The sequence below is a fragment of the Bufo gargarizans genome, chromosome 4 (assembly GCF_014858855.1).
Source record: "Bufo gargarizans isolate SCDJY-AF-19 chromosome 4, ASM1485885v1, whole genome shotgun sequence".
Classification (NCBI taxonomy): Eukaryota; Metazoa; Chordata; class Amphibia; order Anura; family Bufonidae; genus Bufo; species Bufo gargarizans.
In genome coordinates this window covers 380,854,117-380,869,568 of record NC_058083.1, presented here as the reverse complement: position 1 = coordinate 380,869,568, position 15,452 = coordinate 380,854,117, and the positions used below count along the sequence as shown (strand labels likewise).

At 46.2% G+C, this 15,452-nt stretch overlaps 1 protein-coding gene across 1 annotated transcript; it reads right to left on the bottom strand.

Annotated features, from left to right (window-relative positions):
* Nucleotides 1–6,809: 6,809 nt before the first annotated feature.
* MTLN (mitoregulin) lies at nt 6,810–10,292 on the bottom strand. The gene is made up of 2 exons (XM_044291759.1): nt 9,974–10,292; nt 6,810–6,940 (listed from the first exon to the last, which is right to left on the bottom strand). The coding sequence occupies exon 1, from the start codon at nt 10,209–10,211 to the stop codon at nt 10,041–10,043; it is 171 nt and encodes a 56-aa protein (XP_044147694.1). The 5' UTR covers nt 10,212–10,292; the 3' UTR covers nt 6,810–6,940; nt 9,974–10,040.
* Nucleotides 10,293–15,452: the final 5,160 nt, after the last annotated feature.

Genomic DNA, 15,452 nt, shown 5'->3' with positions numbered 1-15,452 from the left:
TTTCCAATATAATCAGTTTTTTCCAGGAGTAAAACAAGGGTTAACTGCCAAACAAAACTCAAAATGGGTTGCCCTGATTCTGTAGTTTGCAAAAACACCCCAAATGTGGTCGTAAACTACTGTTTGGCTAAACGGCAGGACATAGAAGAAGGGGAACGCCATACGGTTTTTGGAAGGCAGATTTTGCTGGACTGGTTTATTTACACCATGTACCCTTTCAAGCCCCCTGATGCACCCCTAGAGTAGAAACTCCATAAAAGTGACCCCATCTAGGAAACTACGGGATAAGGTGGTTGTTGTTTTGGGACAATTTTTGGGGTAAATTAGATTTTTGGTTGCTCTATATTACTCTTTTTTGAGGCAATGTAACAAAAAAATGTAATTCTAAAATTGTTTCTACATTCGCTATTTAGTTTTGTGGAACACCTAAAGGGTTAACATAGTTTGTAAAGTAATTTTTGAATACCTTGAGGGGTGTAGTTTCTTAGATGGGGTCACTTTTTTGGAGTTTCTAGTCTAGGCTACATCAGGGGGGGCTTCTAATGGGACATGGTGTAAAAAAAAAAAACTGTCCATCAAAATCTGCCTTCCAGAAACCGTATGGAGTTCCCTTCGTTCTATGCCCTGCCGTGCGGCTATATAGCCATTTACGACCACATATGGGGTGTTTCTGCAAACTACATAATTGGGGCAATAAATGTTTAGTTTTGTTTGGCTGTTAACCCTTGCTTTATTACCGGCAAAATGGATTTAAATTTAAATTTTGCCCAAAAATAGGTGTTTTGGCACCGTTTATATTTTATATTTTTAACAACGTTCATCCGAGGCGTTTGGTAAAAAGTTATTTTTATAGCGACGACTTTTACGCACGCGACGATGCCCAATATGTATGGCTCTCAGACTTTGGAGACACTAAGCAGGCATCCTAAAACTGCGGCCCTCCAGATGTTGTAAAACTACAATTCCCACCATGCCCTGATGATGGCTGTAGGTTGTCTGGGCATGCTGGGAGTTATAGTTTTACAACATCTGGAGGGCCGCAGTTTGAGGATGCCTGCACTAAAACTAATATTTTTTGGGGAAAGAAAAATTGTTTTCGTGTCTCCAAAGTCTGAGAGCCATAGTGTTTTATGTTCTCTAGTGAACTGTTGGGGATTATAAAAATTTAGTACTCCATGGAAGTGTGATACTCCCTGAAGCAATCGATAATGCAGAGGCCCGGATGATCGGGGCACGTGTCACATTGAGTTGTGGTGTCCTTCCGTATCCCCCTCTTGTGACACACTCTGCACTTTTTTTGGGTTCGTCCCTTCTTTCCAGTATGGGGGACCACACCTGGAAAGTGTTGGCCAGGGACGATCCGGGCGCCTCCAGTTCCCGAGGTACTCCGGCCTGCTCTTTCCCGGTCCGAAAAGATCAGGTCTTTGAGGACTGCCTCATAGAATTGGAGGAATGTCCCTGTGCTGCCAGCGCTTCGGGATAGTACAAAAGAGTTGTACATGGCAACCTGCACCATGTAGACCGCAACTTTTTTGTACCATGCCCGGGTTTTGCGCATGGCGTTATATGGCGTGAGGACTTGATCAGAGAGATCAACTCCTCCCATATACCGATTGTAGTCGACGATACAATCGGGCTTGAGGACCGTTGCCGCGGTACCTCGCACAGGGACTGGGGTGGTGCTGTTACCGTGGATTGTGGACAGCATAAGGACATCCCTCTTGTCCTTATACCTGACCAGCAACAGGTTTCCACTGGTAAGTGCACGGGTCTCACCCCTGGGGATAGGTACCTGGAGGGGGTAGGCAGGGAGGCCGCGTTGATTTTTCCGCACGGTCCCACAAGCGAACGTGGATCTGGCGGCAAGGGACCTGAACAAGGGAATGCTGGTATAAAAGTTGTCCACGTACAAGTGGTAACCCTTATCCAGCAGTGGGTACATAAGGTCCCACACGAGTTTCCCGGTAACACCCAGAGTGGGGGGACATTCTGGTGGTTGAATCCGGGAATCTCGCCCCTCGTACACACGAAATTTGTAAGTGTACCCTGAGGTACTCTCACAAATTTTGTATAGCTTCACGCCATACCTCGCCCGCTTTGTGGGAATGTATTGGCGGAAACTGAGTCTCCCCTTGAACGCAACGAGAGACTCATCAACCGCGACCTCCCTTCCAGGTACGTAGGCCTGCTGAAATGTGGCCCCAAAGTGATCGATGACCGGCCGTATCTTGTACAGCCGGTCATAGGCAGGATCACCTCGGGGTGGACATGCTGCATTATCGGAATAATGCAGACATTTCCGGATGGCCTCAAACCGGTGACGTATCATGACCATACTGTACAGTGGGGTCTGGTACAGGACGTCCCCACTCCAGTATTGCCTGACACTGGGTTTTTGGACTAGACCCATATGCAGCACGAGGCCCCAAAATGTCCTCATTTCGGCTGCACTGACCGGCGTCCAGCCACCGGGTCTAGCCAAAACTGAGCCTGGGTTTTGAGCGACGAACTGTTGGGCGTACAGATTCGTCTGCTCCACCATCAAATTCACCAGTGGGTTACTGAAAAAAAAACTAAAAAAGTCTATTTCAGTAAACCCCACTGTGGGAATCTGGATTCCAGGATTGCCAGCGAAATCCGGAATCTCAGGCTCAAAGTCCACTGGGGGACACCAGCTAAGTTCATCGGCAGGGGGCTCCGGTGAACTTATTTGGTGGGCCGGGAAACCAGTACGAACCCCAGGGCGGCTCGTACTAGGGTGGGCCACAGGATCCCTAGCATGTGTGGCCCCTGGCTCCGCCTGGCGGCGTCTCCGCTGCCTTGGTGGCTCATCGTCATCCGATGATGATGAGGAGGATGCGGATGACAAAAGGAACGTGGGGTCATCCTCATCCTCACTGGGGCTCTCAGAGTCGGAGGCAATCTGGGCATATGCCTCCTCGGCCGAGAACACCCGGCGGGCCATGGGTGTGTGTGTGTGCGTGTGTATGTGCGTGCGTGTAAACCTTTATTCTATGTGCGTGTGTGTGGGGGCACGGGTGTTCACGTACTAAAAAGTCCAGGCAAAAAAAAGTGTTAGGAAAAAAAAAAAAAAAAAAAAAAAAAAGTTCAAACTTGCTGATCTGCGGTTCAACGCTGATCAGCGGTCGGTGGGGTGGTGGGGCGGGCGATGCGCTAACAGTGGACGGACGCTAAAAAGTGCCGGCCAGTCAGCGCACGCAGAAAAAAAAAAAAAGTGGTGGTGGGGGAAGGGTCTGGTGGTGGGGGGAGGGGGTTGGTGGGGGGGGGGGGGGGGCTGGTGGTGGGGGGGATGCGGGGGGGGCAAGTGGCAGGGGGGGTCTGGGGTCTGAAAGTTGAAAAAAAAAAGTTTGGAATAAATGTGCTTTTTTTTTTTTTTTTTTTTTTTCTAACTTTTCCCTTCTATCCCTGCCTAAAGGTGCCTCTCCCTCACTGACCCTAACCTACCTGGGTGGCGATGGGTGCAGGAGGGTGATGGATGCCGATTTAGGGGGACACAGGAGCTGGTGCTGGACGATGCTGCACGGTCAGGGTGCTGGACAGGAAGAGGAGGGGAGAGAGGAGCGCAGGAAGTTTGAATCTCGCGCCTCTCTCCCCTGCACCAATCAGCACCCTGGACAGCGGCGTTCAGCACCAGGGCCAGCTCCGCCTCTGCAAATCCTCGGACTGCGATTGGTGGTGTAAAATTACGCCACCGATCGCAGTCTTTTTCCGGTTCATCGGGTCACAGGACACCCGAATGGACCGAAAACGCAGAAAACCGCAGGTCTGAATTGACCTGCGGTTTTCTGCGATCGCCGATACGGGGGGGTCCAATGACCCCCCCCTGCGTTGTTACGGGATGCCGGCTGAATGATTTCAGCCGAAATCCCGTTTCGATTAACCCCCGCGGCGCCGGAATTCAGATTTTAAGTCAGGACGTACCGGTACGTCCTCGGTCCTTAAGGACTCGGGAAATAGGGCGTACCGGTACGTCCTCGGTCCTTAAGGGGTTAACATACTCAATCCCTGTGGACTTTTCACATTTTATGAAGTGTATTTTATTGTATATTGTTTTATCATATTGCACACGTGTTCATCTATAAATATTGTGATTTAATTAAATTCTATCAATTTTACAAGTCCAAATGCAGTGTGCTCGCCCATAATTTTAACTTCTATAACAGCTGTATAGGAAGCCATTCAGCCAAATTGATGTTAGGGGACTGGAGAAAACACATGTAGCTGAGCTGTATATGCATCTATAAAGATACATACTGTAAGGTTTTTAGACAGCTGGAGTACAGCTGTAATGGAAACAAATCTGCATCAGTGCTGGTGGGTGGGCTTTGGTCAAGCTTTTGCGCTAATGTATAATATGGAATTATAGTTTTCGATGCACAGAATGGGTTTGTAAAAGATCAGGCACTTGTTACTGTACACTGAGCTCACTTCACATGGCTCTCTGATTCCCCAGCAGGGGGAGGGGCCTCACAGACACAGCAGGCTGCCAGACTGATGAGTCATACTCTTCACATGAACTAGCACGCAAGGACTGAGTTCTCAGTGTGATGTCATAAGGAGGAGTGTCCGGCCTTCACTCAAACTGCCTAAGCCCACCCAGCCTTAGCTGCAGGAAACCAGGAAGTGAACAGCTAGCTGGCAGCAATTGAGGATGAAGTAGCAAGATGGGAATACCCCTTTAACTTGTGCTGACCCAATCACTACTAAGCAGCTCCAGTGGAAGCATTGTACTCATTTAGCTAAAAATCATTTTTTAACTTGGTCATTATTACAAATATGGAGCCTTTTTTTCTGTACAAAGCTGAGATGCTCTACTAGAAGGATCTGTATTTTCTCTCTGCTCCGTCAGCCAGCTCACCTGACGGGCTCCTTATCTCTGCTCTCTGACATTATAAACACTCATTATAGCTCAGTTCTTATCTTACTTATAAGAATGTGGCTTAAAGGGCTTCTGTCACCCCACTAAACAGTATTTTTATTTTTTTTGTTTACTTATAATCCTTATACTGCGATTTCTGCATACATAAGCTAATTAATCATTTTGGTCCAGTAAAATTTGTTAAAAACGTAATTTTAAAATATGCAAATTACCTTGCTACCAGCAAGTAGGGCGGCTACTTGCTGGTAGCAGCCGCATCCTCCGATACAAAAGATGCCCCCTCCGCATGTTGATTGACAGGGCCAGGGAACGGGATCGTTCTCTGCTGGCCCTGCTTGAATTCAAAATATCGTGCCTGCGCCATACCTGTCTTCAATCGGTGCAGGCGCACAGAGGCGGCCGCTCCATCCTCAATGCGCCAGCGTCGGGTGTACATGTGACGTCATCGGCATAGGCGCATTGAGGCCGCCTCTCAGTGCGCCTTTAGCTTATGTATGCAGAAATCGCACTATAGGGATTATAAGTAAACCCCCCCAAAAAAAAAAAAAACGGTTTAGTGGGGTGACAGAAGCCCTTTAACCACTTCAGCCCCCCTAGCTTAAACCCCCTTCATGACCAGAGCACTTTTTACACTTCGGCACTACACTACTTTCACAGTTTATTGCTTGATCATGCAACTTACCACCCAAATGAATTTTACCTCCTTTTCTTCTCACTAATAGAGCTTTCATTTGGTGGTATTTAATTGCTGCTGACATTTTTACTTTTTTGTTATTAATCGAAATTTAACGAAATGTTTGCAAAAAAATGACATTTTTCACTTTCAGTATAATTTTTTCTCTAAATTTATTGTTCTACGTCTTTGATAAAAAAAAAAAATGTTTGGGTAAAAAAAAAAAAAAAAGAAATGGTTTGGGTAAAAGTTATAGCGTTTACAAACTATGGTACAAAAAAAAAAAAAAAAAAAAAAAAAATCGCATCTACAGCCTGCCAGCGAATGATCGCGCTGGCAGGCTAAAGATCCAGTCTCTTACCTTCCGATCCTGTGAACGCGCGAAATCTCACCTCTCGCGAGATGACGCACGGATGCGTCTAGGAGGAGTGAATCGACCGCCTCCAGAACGCATCCGTGCGTTAGGCGGTCCTGGACCGGTTAAATAAGTGTTTATGACCTCTTAGTAAGGCCTCATGCACAAGAGCCATTGATATAACTGCCTATTCTCGTCCGCAAAACGGACAAGAATAGGACAGGTTATATTTTTTTTGCGGACCACGGAACAGAGCAACGGATGCGGACAGCACACGGAGTGCTGTCCGCATCTTTTGCAGCCCCATTGAAGTGAATGGGTCCGCATCCGAGCTGCAGTTTTTGGACCAAAACAACGGTCGTCTGCTAGACAAACAGTTAACCCCTTGTGATGGAACGGCTCAATATTTTTAATAACGACCGATTGAAAAAAAGATTTTTAGCCCAAAATGAGTAAAATGCAATAATAAAAAAAAAAAAAAATTATAATAATTGCCTCCGAAGGTGTATATAGCCTTTAATCAAATTGTCAGGGCTGGCTTACATGGCAGGATATGCAGGTAGAATTTTGGAACGGACCATGCCAAGAATAGACATTGGCGCAGCTAAGCTCCAAAACATCTAATGTGAACAACAACGGCAGGAACGGCTGCAGCTGCAAAAATCCACGTTGTGAACGGGCCCTTATGTCGAGCTCTGGATTATAATACACAATGTAACTTTGGATCAGAACAGAATAAATACCACAATATATTTCTAAAACGACAACTTTTTATGTGGATTATTTCCGTATATTAACTGAATGTTTTTCTGATCCATAAACAGCATGTTTGCAACCTGCTATAAAAATTTAATTTAAATATTCACACAGCAACACGGTCATTAACAATATGGCATTTACTTATAAGTATTACATTCGTCTTCTTTACAAAAGTCAAAAGATAAAAAGGGTTTATTTGTGACAATAAAACTGCATCTCCAGGAAAGTTCTTCTTTTGTCCTTTCTTGAAGTTCTAAAAAACATAAAAAACATTGTAGCAATGTAATTTCATTCCTCACAATATCCCCGTGCAAACTGCCCTTAATATTCCTAGTCCCATGAAAGCAACCTTTTCCGATATGCCCAATTAGGGTATATGGATTTCATAGAGAGGTTCCTATCCACAGGTTGGTGGGGGTCCTGCACCCGGCACTCCCACCGATCCGCTGTTTCAGAGCCAGAAACTATTCAGTGTGCAGAGCGGACGCTGCCAGTGCAGGCATTCAGCAGCTCAGCTCCCATTCACTTGAACAGGAGCTGAGCTGCAGTACCCCGACACGGCCACTACACAATGTATGGCGCTCTCTGCTTCCAGCTCGGTACACTGTACAGTTTCCGGAACCACAGCGGTGCAAAACGGCTGATCCTTGAGGCTGCCAGGTGTTGGACGCCCACCAATCTGATATTGATGACCTATCTTGAGAAGAGGTCATCAATATATGAAGCCTGGACAGCTCTATTAAGCTGGACACATAAAATAAAAAATGTGCAAAATGTTTTAGACCATTTCAGCCATTACTTTAAAATTTTGTTTCCAACTGCGAACTGCTATTTGCTGAAAATGTTGGATTTTTCCAGGCAGTTGTCGGGAGAAACTATGCATGTTTGGCCTGACTGGTCAATTAACAGTGCTAATTTGGCAATTTGCACCAAAAATTTTTAGGCCTCGTTCACATTTCCGTTTTCCACTGACGTGTGCTGTCTGCATTTTCTGCGGATAGCACACGTACCCATTGATCTAAAGGTGTCTGCTCACATTTCAGTATTGACCTTGGGTCAATAAAAAAATATCACGGGGACATGCACTACTTTGATCTGCGATGCGGTCCATGCACTCCCATTGAAGTCTATGGGTCCGTGAAAATCACTGACACACATCCGCGTTACGTCCGTTTTTCACTGAAGACTAATAGGAGATTCTTTGGAAATTAATTTTCAGCTGAGGAATGTCAGTGGATTACGGATGACACACGGATGGTAAAAACTGACACACGGACCAACCACGGATGAAACACGTACGCTTTTTTTCACGGACATGTCACTGACACGGAAATGTGAACGAGGCCTTAGGCTGCCTTCACACGTGGCAGATTTTGTTTCAGAAATTTTCTGCAAATAAAAATCTGTTCCATTCATCCGAATGTTTTTTGGCTGGAAGTACATGGATTTCTGTAAGCTCCATTCAAATGACAGTGACAATGAAAGTGATTTTCAGTCGCAGGAATTTTCTGCAACAAAACATGGCCCATGTGAAGGCGCCCTTAGAGCTCATGCATGCGGCCGTTGCCCCGCCCTGGCCGTATTGCGGCCCGCAACACACGAGGCACTGGCCGTGTGCCCCCAGCATCACTTGAATGGGTCTGCAAAGCCGGAGATGTGGTGCGGAAGCATGGATTGGAACCCCACGGAAGCAATACGGAGTGCTTCTGTGGTGTTTCTGGCCGTGCCTCCGCACTTAAAAAAAGTAGTGCGTCAGATGTGGATCACTTGAATGGGGTCCGCGATCCGCATGCGGCTGCCCCACGGCCAGTGCCCGTGCAATTTGCGGTCCGCAGCACGCGGTTGTGTGCATGAGCCCTTACAGATAGGAGGCATGCCATGTCAGACTGATATAAATCTAGCAGAGCAATGAATGTGGAGATCTCTGGGTCCATCTGAGGTGCAGGGCTGGTTCTAGATTGTTAGGCTACTTTCACACTTGCGCTTGATCGGATCCGTTCTGAACGGATCCGCTCATATTAATGCAGACGGAGGCTCCGTTCAGTACGGATCCGTCTGCATTAATAACTTAGAAAAATTTCGCAAGTGCGCAAGTAGCCTGAGCGGATCCGTTCAGACTTTCAATGTAAAGTCAATGGGGGATGGATCCGCCTGAAGATTGAGCCATATGGGCTCATCTTCAAGCGGATCCGTTCCCATTGACTTACATTGTAAGTCTGAACGGATCCGCTCGCCTCCGCACGGCCAGGCGGACAGCTGAATGCTGCAAGCAGCGTTCAGCTGTCCGCGCGGAGGCTGAACGCCGCCAGACTGATGCAGTCTGAGCGGATCCGCTCCATTCAGACTGCATCAGGGCTGGACGGAGGCGTCTGGGTCCGCTCATGAGCTCCTTCAAACGGAGCTCATGAACGGACCCATGAACGCTAGTGTGAAAGTAGCCTTAGAGAGAGATTGTCATGTACTATATGATGTATGATTTTCATTTTTTACATTAATCATGGAATAACCCCTTTAAGAGCTGCTTGATTTTTGGGTCATTTCACCATAAAAATCATGCCTCAAATTGAACTAGAGACCTGGATTGTATTTTTCCATATGCGGCCGCCGTTATGTGGGGCCCTGCCCTTACTATGACCTAGCCATGTGATGGCTAACCTCCAGCACTCCAGCTGTGGTAAAACTACGACTCCCAACATGTTCACTTTCTTGGCTGTTCTCAGACTTCCATAGAAATGAATGGAGCATACTGGGAGTCGTAGTTTCACCACAGCTGGAGGTTAGCCATCACTGACCTAGCGGACTTCATTTCTGCAAGAAAAAATTGCAGCCAATTTTTGTAAACCAGTCGCATATAGCGCAACTTGAAAGCCACGTGTAGTAGTCTGTGTCGTCCGCACATTTCTACGGGTCTGCGGACACAGGGGTGTGGATGATGCTGTCCGCGTCTGTATGTCTGTTCCACACATTAAAGCACCTGTCCTGTTCTTGTCCATATTGTGGACCAGGAATAGTCATTTTCAGTGATGGGAGTGAGAAAAGTGCGGACTACACACGGACAGTATCCGTATTTTGTGGACCACAATGCGGACACGGTCGTGTGCGAGTCCTGAGCAGTAATAAAATGGCATGCAAGTGAATTCTGTCAATGAAATGATGCTAATACACTAAGTGCATTGCTAACTATGAACCACATGATTTCATGGCTTGAGCTCCAGGTCACTGTAATGGTCTCCTGCTGTGAGGACCTGTGCCCCATGTCTGGGGAGTCCTGTATGTTCAGCAGTACCTGTAGGTCAGCGCTGCAGTCACTTGGCATACACCGGTGAGACAGGCCAGGGCACCAGCTTCCAGCATTAGGACAGGTCTAGCTTCTTCTGCGTCTCCACCAGTTTGTCCTGCAGCCTCTTCTTCTTCCAGTCCAGGTATCTCCTGCGCTGTCTGCTCGCCTGCCAGCCGACCAGCACTCCGGCGGCGAAGCTGATCAGCACTGCAGCGTACAGCCCGCGCTCTGACACGTCTGCCATGCTGTGCCCACACTGTCAGTCCTGGGCTGGAGGTGGCAGGCGCTCCCGTGCTCACTACTCAGCCAAGGTCGAGGTCGCAGCTCTCTGATGTCAGCGCCGTCCGCTAGAGGTCGCGCTGTTACAAAGCGGCCATATTGTTGTAGCCCAGGATGTGAGGACTGCTTTGAAACCAAAATAAAATAATTGTGGGGTGTTTTGGGCAGCACTTTTTCATACACTAGACCAAAGTATCCTGAATTAATTTTTTTTTTTACAACATACGTGGATGGCAAGGATACATGCTATCAGTGCTCCCATCCCCAGATCAAAAGTGGCCCTAAGAAAACCATGGAGTCAGGATTGAGCAGCAATTTTCTGCAGTGTTATTATTTATGGGGGCACTCTGATGGTACAGTTTATAGAAGGCAGTTTGTACTGCCACTATTTTTGAATGGCAAAATAGTTCACACCTACCAACTAGATAGGAGCGAATTTCATATTTTGAAATTCGTTCACGCTTCGTTTAGTGCTAAAAGTAGAATTACATTATGGATTCCATTATTCATTCCGTCATAATAGAAGTCTATGGGCTGCAAAACAGATCCGTCCCGTTTCCGTTTTGGAAGGGGGGGTCCTCTCCTGCATAACGGAAATAGGACGGATCCGTTTTTCAGCCCATAGACTTCTATTATGACGGAATGAATAACAGAATGCCTTTAAAGGCATTCCGTCATAGAATTGCGTTAGGTTCCGTGGTAACGGAATCCATAACGCAATTCTGCTTTTACCACCAAACAAAGCGTGAACGAATTTAATGTTATGAAAGTGCCTACTGATAATGTTTTAGACCCCTTACCTAATAGAATGCTACCTAAGTGCCCACTCACAGTAGAATGTTCCCATAAGTGCCCGCACAGAGTGTGATGACCCATTAAGTGACTTACCACAAAGTAATGCCCCTACACTACACAATAGCTCCTAATACCCAGGGGTAGACTGGCCTTAAAGGGAAATTTCCCAGTGGGCTAACACCCAGAGGGTCGCCCAAGCCCCAGTCATGGCCGCTGGCCAGGTACATAATGATCTGATTATCTCACCCCTGACTAACGGCTGCAGGTCCCCTTCTGAATTCAGCTGTATTGCTACTGTGGTATTTGGTTCTACTGGGGCGGTATGTTGTGCTGCACTGTGGTATTTGGTTCTGCTGGGGCAGTATATTGTGCTGCACTGTGGTATTTGGTTCTGCTGGAGCAGTGTATTGTGCTGCACTGTGGTATTTGGTTCTGCTAGGGTAGTATATTGTGCTGCACTGTGGTATTTGGTTCTGCTGGGGCGGTATTTTGTGCTGCACTGTGGTATTTGGTTCTGCTGGGGCAGTATTTTGTTCTGCACTGTGGTATTTGGTTCTGCCGGGGCAGTATTTTGTGCTGCACTGTGGTATTTGGTCCTGCTGGGGCAGTATTTTGTTCTGCACTGTGGTATTTGGTCCTGCTGGGGCAGTATTTTGTTCTGCACTGTGGTATTTGGTTCTGCCGGGGCTGTATTTTGTGCTGCACTGTGGTATTTGGTTCTGCTGCGGCGGTATTTTGTGCTGCACTCTGGTATTTGGTTCTGCTTGGGCGGTATTTTGTTCTGCACTGTGGTATTTGGTTCTGCTGGGGCGGTATTTTGTGCTGCACTGTGGTATTTGGTTCTGCTGGGGCGGTATTTTGTGCTGCACTGTGGTATTTGGTTCTGCTGGGGCGGTATTTTGTGCTGCACTGTGGTATTTGGTTCTGCCGGGGCTGTATTTTGTGCTGCACTGTGGTATTTGGTTCTGCTGGGGCGGTATTTTGTGCTGCACTGTGGTATTTGGTTCTGCTGGGGCGGTATTTTGTGCTGCACTCTGGTATTTGGTTCTGCTGGGGCGGTATTTTGTGCTGCACTGTGGTATTTGGTTCTGTTGGGGCGGTATTGTGTGCTGCGCTGCTCTACAGTATTGTTGTCCCTGTCTACTTCTGTTGTAAGTTGAGAAAAAAGAAGAAAATGTGCTGTGTTCCCCTATGATGCTCAGATGGTGGTTGAGTGGGAATTAGCACAGGGGCGCCAGGGGAGTGGTGTATATGAGTAGGTATGAAATATAAAAATCTTTGGTGAGGTTTTTTATTTTAGCAAAAAGTAGATCTATAAAATAGGTCTATAGAAATAGGTCTATAATTATGGATATTTAAAATCAAGAGTTGATAGTACTGAAGTGGTATAGTATTGCAATACTAAAAGATGTATAATAAAAATATACATATATATAAGGCGGAAAAGGGGGGACTTACTTCACCAGGGAGGGAGGTTTAGGATAAGCATAAAACAACTATACCTTCCCCTCCCCCGCTGAGATCGCTTGGTAGAATGGTATGAACTCGCCTCCACGTCCCAGAAGAATGACACCAGGGTTCCAAGTGGAGAGTTCTTTATTGGTTAAGATAGCTCAACACATTTAGGGTATATCCCCCTTTCTCAAGAGCAAATAAAATACAATATAGAAGTGTACATGGTACCATACATATATAGGGATGGTAATCAGCCAGTTATATGTAAAATGGCGGCAAAATTCAGCGCAGACCGGAAATGGGAGGGGCTTCACTTCCGGTCCAATCAGCTGCATCATGTGTCCCATAATTCCTAAGTTATATTAGTAATGATAATAATATGCATGTAATGGTAGTGAGGTAGAAGGGGGCCTCTTTAGAAAATGAGGGCCCTTGGTGAGACTTTCTCTTGGCAGTGCCGTGCCTGACGGCACCAAATGCCCATTGTGCGCTCCAGAGTGGAACGCACGGGCCGACTTCCGGTTACTCCATCATGCATTCCATAAGTGGAACACACACGCGAACTTCCGGGACACGGCCGGAAGCACAAGTGTGTAGATGCATCTTCGCTGCGCCCCGGAGTGGAGCGCATGTGTAGGGCACTACTGGGATACAAATGGGGACACAATTGTGTTGCGTTCCACTGTGGAGCACAACATCAAGTGAAGGGTTGCTGGTGAAGCGCTCCGCAGAACGGAACGCAGGTTGACCTAGACAGGGTACTGAATAGAGGGAGCCATGGTTATGTGGATATATTTAAAAAGGTGTGCTGGTGTGGCATATCTATTAATCTAAAACATATATATTTATATAAAAATATGAATAAAAAATAAGATTAAAAAGGGATGAATGGACTACTGGTCACATGCATAACTATTTTAAATATGAAAATACATTTTATATCCAAAAAAGGGGTACTGCGATGGGTACGAAATTTGCTCAATCTTACGCAAATCTCTTCATGGGAGATTTTGAGGAGACAATAGGTCTCCTACACCATCCTAACATTTTATTTTATAAACGTTATATCGATGATATAATTTTCATTTGGAAAGGTGAACGTACTGCCCTGGAACAATATGTTCTGAACTTAAACTCCAATAGTTGGAATCTTAATTTCACTGCCCACATAGACCCCAACCATGCCACCTTTCTAGATCTGGAACTATCCATCCATGGGGATCGAATTGATACAAGTACACATTTCAAGGCCTTAGATGCAAATAGTTATCTGGATTACAAAAGTTGTCATTACCACAAGTGGATGCAGAATATTCCATACGGCCAAATGAGAAGGATTAGGAGGAATTGTTCAAACGACTAGGTATTCTAAAAACAAGATTTTTAGAGAAAGGCTATCCTAAAGGGCTGATTGAAGATTCATATAAAAAAATAGAAAAGGAAAACCTAAATGTGATCAAAAAGTCACACACACTCCAAAATGGTATCAATAAAAACTACAGATTGTCCCACAAAAAAAAAAAAAAAAAAAAATGTTATGGGGGTTAGAATATGGTGATGTAAGAAAAAAAAAGTTTACATTTACACTATTTAGACATAAAAACCTATACATATGGGGTATTGTTGTAATTGTACTGACCCAGAGAATGAAGGGTCAGTTTTGCTGCAAACGGAACACAGACCCACTGAGCTGTTAAAGGGAGAGAACTGTAGCAGAAAGGACATTCACTATCATTTATGGCAGTCAGGGGTTGGAGAAGATTTCAATCTAGGCGCACGGAGGATGTGGCTAAATTTATGATGAGGCCTGATGTCCTGAGCCTTGTTCACATTGTCACAGGACATGAGGTGCATAGGGTATAGTGGTTCATGTTAAAGTGAAACATTACTTTATTGCAGTCAGGTAATAGAGTCAAACGTTTAGAATAGCATAGGTAACGTACACTGAACGTGGATCACAGCAGAAGATACCAGGAGCAGCAGACAGCTGCAGACCTCAGGCGGTGGACACCAGGAGCAGTGACCAGAAATAGGCCTTGAATAGAACCAGGAGACACTGGGAAAAGTAGCCAAGAGCATGCAGGGGTCAGAACCAGGGAATACCAGGCGCAGCGTCCCGAGTAGTCAAGGGTCCAAACCAGGAAACACTGGTAGCAGTGTTGGGATGCGGATGGCCGTACGAGCCACAACAGCATCATATTCACTAATTAGTACCACATTGTTTTAATGGGTGCGCAGTTTTGTGGGTTACTGTGCGGACATTAACAATGAACACCAAATTAACAATCCAGTTCAAATGTGTTAAAGGGAAACTGTCACCACGATTCTGGACTATTATCTGCACTAGTACATGAGTAGCGCTGCACATAAGGAGTTAACATTGATATCTTTATCTTCCTATTGCCCCTGCACCCCTGCTTACAGCACCCAAAGCTGCACTAAAATACACAGTCCAGACTGCTGTGGCATACCAACATAATGAAGAGGACTCCTGTGTGCATGCGCGGTAGTCTTATCAAAGTATTACAGCACAGCTTTAGGCCTCTTGCACACGAACATAGTGTATCTGTTCCGTGCTTTGGGGACATGTGGCGGCCGGGACGGATCGAGACCCATTCAACTTGAATGGGTCCGTGATCCGTCCCCACTGCAAAAAAAATAGAACAAGTTCTATTTTTTTGCGGTGCGGAAGCACGGACAGAAACACCACAGAAGCAGTGCTTCCGTGGGGTTTCGATCCGTGCTTCCGTTCCGCATCTCCATGATTGCAGGCCTGTTCAAGTGAATGGGTCCACATCCATGATGTGAAGTGCACACGGGCTGGTGTTCATGTATTGCGGACTCGCCATATGCGGGCCGCAATACGGCAACGGACACACAACGTTCGTGTGCAAGAGGCCTTAGGCGGTGACAGCAGGGGAACAGAGGGCAGTAAGATATTGAGGACATATCCAGA